This window comes from Syngnathus typhle, linkage group LG11 (genome assembly GCF_033458585.1).
Source record: "Syngnathus typhle isolate RoL2023-S1 ecotype Sweden linkage group LG11, RoL_Styp_1.0, whole genome shotgun sequence".
Taxonomy (NCBI): domain Eukaryota; kingdom Metazoa; phylum Chordata; class Actinopteri; order Syngnathiformes; family Syngnathidae; genus Syngnathus; species Syngnathus typhle.
This window is the reverse complement of record NC_083748.1, coordinates 4,641,616-4,647,586: the sequence shown is the minus strand read 5'-3', so window position 1 is coordinate 4,647,586 and position 5,971 is coordinate 4,641,616. Positions and strand designations below refer to the sequence as shown.

Below are 5,971 nucleotides of genomic sequence, written 5' to 3'. Positions count from 1 at the left end.
CCTTCCATGTGCCTCAAGTAAATCGTATCTCGGCGCAAAGCTAATTCCTTAGACTTCCTGCATGCTGTTTGCGCTCTCCGAGTCAACTCAACACTAGCACTCAATACGTTGCTTTCCTGGCGCAACTAGAGAGCGCGTCCACAAGGAGGCGCTAATTCCGCATACAAACGACGGTGCGTATCTATGCATGCTTCGGCGAGAAAGATGAGTTTACTTTGCTGGGTGGTGCATTGCCAGCACCCCACCCACGGGGAAAACATCCTGTTCGACCACACAGGTTGCAAACACAGCATCAGAAGTCTGCGGCCACAAGTGTTCATTCAGGTGTGTACCAGTAAATTATCCAGCTTTTAAATAATGATTTGATGTGCAAGAGGCATATTGTGAGAGACACAGCATTTGAATGCTCTTCCCGCATTCATACAGCAGAATTTTGCATAAAACAATTAGATGACCCTTGCCACTAATTTTACTAATGTGCGTCCCCCTCCTCCCCATGGATCTGAATGCGAGACATTAGTTGTTATTTTTGCCAAGCTACGCCGGTTTCCATCTCCGGACTGTTTTACCTCAGCATCTAGTGAGAAGTTCACTTTAGGAGGAGACGGCGAGGGTCTGTGTTTCTGCTCGTGCGACTCCATCAGGTGTTGCGTCAGGGGGACAAAAAAGCGCATGTTTGGAATACATCTTGGAATGTTAACACATCGACTGGTAAGAGCCAAATCTTCTATTTTGTTCCAGGCATAAACATAAACACGTTAAAAGGCTTTTTTATCATCTTCCTTGGATTTGTTTGACAGATTTAGAGCCGAGACATGCGTGCGCGTTTTCTTTTTTGTGTGTGTGTGCGTGCGTAAAAGTTGGGATGTGCGGTTCCACATGCATTGCGAACCGTGCGCTCGAACCGTTGTGAATTATTTCTCATTATGCTTCTTAAATGATTCCAAGTCTGCAAACAGGACACGAGATGTGAGCTCGTCTGAATGCTTCCGCTGATGGCTAACGACATCAGAGCGGCACAATGGTCATTCCACACAATTATATTGGAGGGGATAAATACAGTCTAGAGAATCTGAGTTCAAGGTTCATCTAAAATAACACGTTACATTTAATCATGTTTAATGTTTTGTCTAAAGGACTGTTTCATATATTACTGAGTTCAATGGTGCAGATTCCAAAGATGTCTCATTTGAATGAACCTCGGCCCCGTGACAACAGACAGGATGCTACATTCGTTAAACAGCCTTTTACCGAGGAATTGCAATGTTTACAATAGGCTTGCGAAAAAAAATACATCATTTATGTAAGACAAAGCGGCTCAGCCGATGACTCATGTCTCAGAGTCACCACCAAGATAAAATCACCCATTTCTGTATTTTAAAAAAAAATCCCTTCCAATTAGCATTTGACACTTCAAAGTTGTTATTCTCCCGCTGACAATTGTCGTCATTACCAGTGACTAAGCAGAGAAGATGTTATACTGAGCGGTTATTCTTGGCGCTTGAGTTTACATATGTCCAATAATAAAAACACACATCCAGCTTCTTATTTAACCACAAATGTACAATTGTGTACGGTTACTAAAAGAAGGGTGCCCAAAAATAAACGAGGATAATTGGCTACATGACATTTTATCCTGTACTAAAATTACCTCATTGCATTCTAATCCATTGAGATCCAATATAGGAGCTGTATAAAACCAAAATCTCCTATAGTTTACAATGTAAAAAGCTTAGAGTGTACAATGCTTTTTGTTTTTTTACAGATGAAGACAAAAACATTATATTGAGAGATGCTGAGTGGTCAGCGCTAGCGACGCCTTGTCCGCTGAAACCCTTCCAGAACAAAATTATAGTTTTTATTCCTTCTCGTACTGTGCATATGGCTATTTTTTTTCATATTTTCCGCCTGTCATTTCATTTGAATCTTACCAAGCACTTTGTAATCAGTAGGGTTGGCAAATATAGCTATTTTCAACCAATTTGATTTCAAATACATCTCAGAAAACCATCTCGTGAGCTGGCACAACATAACAGCATCTATTTTCGGTCCTCTGATTGGTTGGCAAGAGCAAACCACATGATCTGCACACATGAATAAAAATAATGTTGGAAAAAAATACTATTCAAATAATACAAAATATTCTATTCACATACCAGAAATGGTGTGTTCATGTGGAACTATTGGCTTTCCTAATTCGTATTGTTTGCACATGATGGCTAACCAAATAAATCAAATAAACAAATAATAGAAAACAGCCAAACTGTCTGAAAGTTAAACAATCGCCACCTAGTGTTGTGGAGGCCAATGATAATTCAAGTAAACTGCAACCCCATGGTGTAAATAAATGGCGGGAAGGCGCAATGTATAATGCGCTTTGGTGGGTACTTATGTTTTGGTTAGCAACATTGTTCACAGAGGCTATGGCTGCGTGTGAACGGTACCGGTGATGAATAGCGATATTTACTGTGACTATGCTTGTTATCCTGAGAAAATCGAAGTGTCTATTAGCGAAATGCTTTCATGTCGTGAAACAATCCACCGGTTCACTTACTGTCGTCATCCCGAAAGACGAAAGATGAAATGACGCACTCCAATTTACAGAGCAAGAGACACCTCTAAATGCAATGTACAGGATACATGCACAAACATCTGCATCCATGGCAGCTTTTTCAATCTTCCCCCTTTACATCAGAGAGTTAGGACTGGAGCATGTCTACAGACAACAAGAGACGTGCTATGCAAATATGCAAAGGCCATGAATTTGTATGCACTGTGGAATTCTTTGAACGCAAATAGATTCAAGCAGGCATAAAGACACAATTAGGCACTCAGCTTTTTAAATCACAGTTTGTGTGCTGACTGGATTTACCACCATTCCATGTGGTCTCTGTGTGTGATTGAGTGTCAAAGGCAGCCAGCTGGACAATGAAGGGCGAAGCACCAGGGAGTCTTTTCCAACTTTCACTTAAAATGTTATGGGAAGCATCGAGTCACATTAACATTTTAGAAGCCTGGTAGATTAGAAAGCACCCAGACATGGTGTTTCTTTAAGGCAAAAAAAAAAAGCATTACAGCTCATGAAAGTTTTTTCCTCTCCAACTGCCGAGTGTGAAACCCCCCAGAAGTGTTGCATTTGACACATTCGATGCATTGGAGAAGAGAGCGTCTAAATCATGGGATTGACTAAAATTACTACCAGCCATCTAACATCTATTCTCCTTTATATTTTCCAGGTGTCAACAGAACAATCAATCGACCATCAATGGAGACCACAATAATAATGCCTTTTCACTAGAAGATTTTGTTGCATCGTTAGAAGCTATTTGTTCACAAGTTTTGGCCCACTGCCGTGTTTACCACCATGGATCGATAGGCTCTCATCTCCTAGGATGGAATCTACTCTGTCACTCTCCAAGGTCCACCAGCACCTGAACACAAACAGCTACGACGACAGCAACAGCTGGGGCGGCCACCCGGATGATCCCAACGCCCCGACAGTCAATCACACGTTCCCGGTTCGTGACCAACTGCACAGCGCCTTGCTGGGTGTCTCTCTAGGTTTCCTCTCCCTCCTCACCATTTTAATGAACCTGCTCGTTCTTTACGCTGTGAAAAGAGAGAAGAGCTTGCACACGGTGGGGAACCTCTACGTGATAAGCCTCTCGGTGGCCGATTTGATCGTTGGTACAACTGTGATGCCGCTCAATCTGGTGTATCTGCTTTGGGACGAATGGAAGTTGGGCAGAGCAGTCTGCCAGTTTTGGTTGATTATGGATTATGTGGCAAGCACGGCATCAATTTTTAGCTTGTTTATCCTCTGTCTGGATCGGTACCGCTCTGTGAGGCAGCCCCTGAAGTATTTGAAGTATCGAACAAGAGGGAGAGCAAGTGCAATGATAACGGGAGCCTGGCTGCTGTCCATGTTGTGGATTTTTCCTATTTTAGGATGGAGGTCCTTCACCCATGTCGAACTTAAACCCGAGGAAGAGAACAAGTGTGACACAGATTTCCGCTTTGTCACATGGTTTAAAGTTCTTACCGCTGTGTTGAATTTTTACGTGCCCTCTATTTTGATGCTTTGGTTTTACACACACATCTACTTGGCGGTAAGGCAACATCTGCGAGACAGAGAGAGGATCATTCATCCATCAGATTCATTTGGAGAAAAGGACAACGAGCAAAAAGTTTTGTCATCAAACGACTCCAAATCTGTCGAAAAGGAATGCGAGGCTCCAGTGAAACGTTTGAAAAGGGAGCTTGACCAGAAACTTATAGAGCAGACATATTCTCTGGAAGAATTTGATAAAAGCAAAAGTTCCCTCTCTAGATCACACCGAAAAATTGGCGCACAACGTCCTAAGTCGACCCTGCTTGCCATGACAACAAAGGAAGACAGAGTGTCTTCAAAACTAGCGAGGGACTCGTTACGTTCTGAAGAGAAGAGTCCTGATGCTACGCTTTCACTCGCTTCAGAAAATGCCGGTTCAGAAAAGCACCGGGAATCATCTTTAAATGAATGTCACGTGACGACGCCAAATTTGGTCAGCGATATCAGCCAGGTGCAGAAGTACACGTCTGTACTGTGCAACAACAACAACCCCGGTGGTTCCGTACCCTGGTCCAAAGCGTCCAATGACGCCGAGCTGGACCCGGAGAACGAGGTGACCCTGCGGCAGACGTGGCAAAGGTTCATTGAACACTCCCGTGAGAGACTTCACAGCCTGAGGATCCACAAGGAACACAAAGCAGCCAGGCAACTTGGCTTCATCATCGCAGCTTTCCTACTGTGTTGGATACCGTACTTCATAGCCTTCATGGTCATGGCCTTCTGTAGAGAATGCGTGCATCATGACCTGCACATGTTCACCATATGGCTCGGTTACATGAACTCTACCCTTAACCCTTTTATATACCCATTGTGCAATAGGAATTTTAAAAGAGTCTTCAAAAATATTCTGCATATAGGTTTGTAAGTGTTCCAGTGATTCCAAAACCAATTTCTACAACCCCGCTCTGAGTAAGAAAACACTGAAGTTGCCATTTTCTTTTGTGGTGTCGCTGCTGACCACTCTTGTTTTCTTAGCTAATGACAAAAACTTTAAAGTGCTTTGATGGCTCAGCGCCACACGATCCACCCGCCAGCATGTGCATGCATTGAGGTGCCAAAGTGATGCCCTGCCTGTTTCAAATGCAAGTTCACTATTTTGTGACAATGTAGTCTCGAGTTCAACAGTAGAGTGTCGTTTACATGGGCTTGCTTGGCACACTTGAGGTGACATGGCGTCATTTCAATGCAGGCTTCCATGTCAAGGCAATGTGTCTTCATATGTACATATTTTATTTCATTTCAGGTGTGTTTTGTAATTTTATCTGATTGAGACTCACTTTTATGCTAATGGTAATAAAGTGAACTAAAACTTTAATGACTTGGCTACAGTTCATTTTCTGTGGGGGAATGACTTTTTTTTAAATATAATGATTGCATGAATAAAATAACAAAAATAAATTGTTCAAACAAAAACATGTAGAATTACGGTAATTCATCAACTTAAAAAGAAACGCAATACAAGGATATGTATGCAGCTAATTGCATAGATTTTATTTTATTTTATTTATATATAACTATATTCCCAGTCATTTTGAAGCCTGAACCTAATTTGTGCTGATTCAATATTTGGTTTGCAGGAAGCTCAGGCTCTAATAGAGCACATTATCATATTTTGCATCGGCTGTTATCACAGTGATTAAATCCTGACAGGATAGTAATGAGGTCAGAATGATGCAATATTTGAAATTAATTTATCACATTATTATAATATTATAGAGAAATGCTTTATGCTGTGAAAATGGTTGATTCTTGGTTGATTATTTGACAAAACATGCCACAAACACGTTGTTATTAAGACGCATGATAACAATTCCTCTCTTTACACTTTAATTCAGCAGTGTACTTTTTGGACGGTGCCTT

General features: G+C 41.7%; 1 protein-coding gene across 2 annotated transcripts; it reads left to right on the top strand.

Annotated features, from left to right (window-relative positions):
• Positions 1 to 226: 226 nt before the first annotated feature.
• hrh1 (histamine receptor H1) lies at positions 227 to 5,426 on the top strand. 2 transcript variants are annotated; one of them, XM_061291736.1, is made up of 2 exons: positions 227 to 324; positions 3,237 to 5,426. In XM_061291736.1, exon 2 carries the CDS (start codon positions 3,393 to 3,395, stop codon positions 4,974 to 4,976), a length of 1,584 nt encoding a protein of 527 aa, XP_061147720.1. In that variant the 5' UTR covers positions 227 to 324; positions 3,237 to 3,392; the 3' UTR covers positions 4,977 to 5,426. The 2 variants fall into 2 exon arrangements, with proteins under 2 accessions (XP_061147720.1, XP_061147719.1); XM_061291735.1 differs by lacking the exon at positions 227 to 324 and adding an exon at positions 365 to 711.
• The last annotated feature ends 545 nt before the right edge of the window (positions 5,427 to 5,971 follow it).

Excerpts from the sequence above, each read along its gene's own strand:
- hrh1 (XM_061291736.1), top strand. The coding sequence starts at position 3,393 with ATGGAATCTACTCTGTCACTCTCCAAGGTCCACCAGCACCTGAACACA.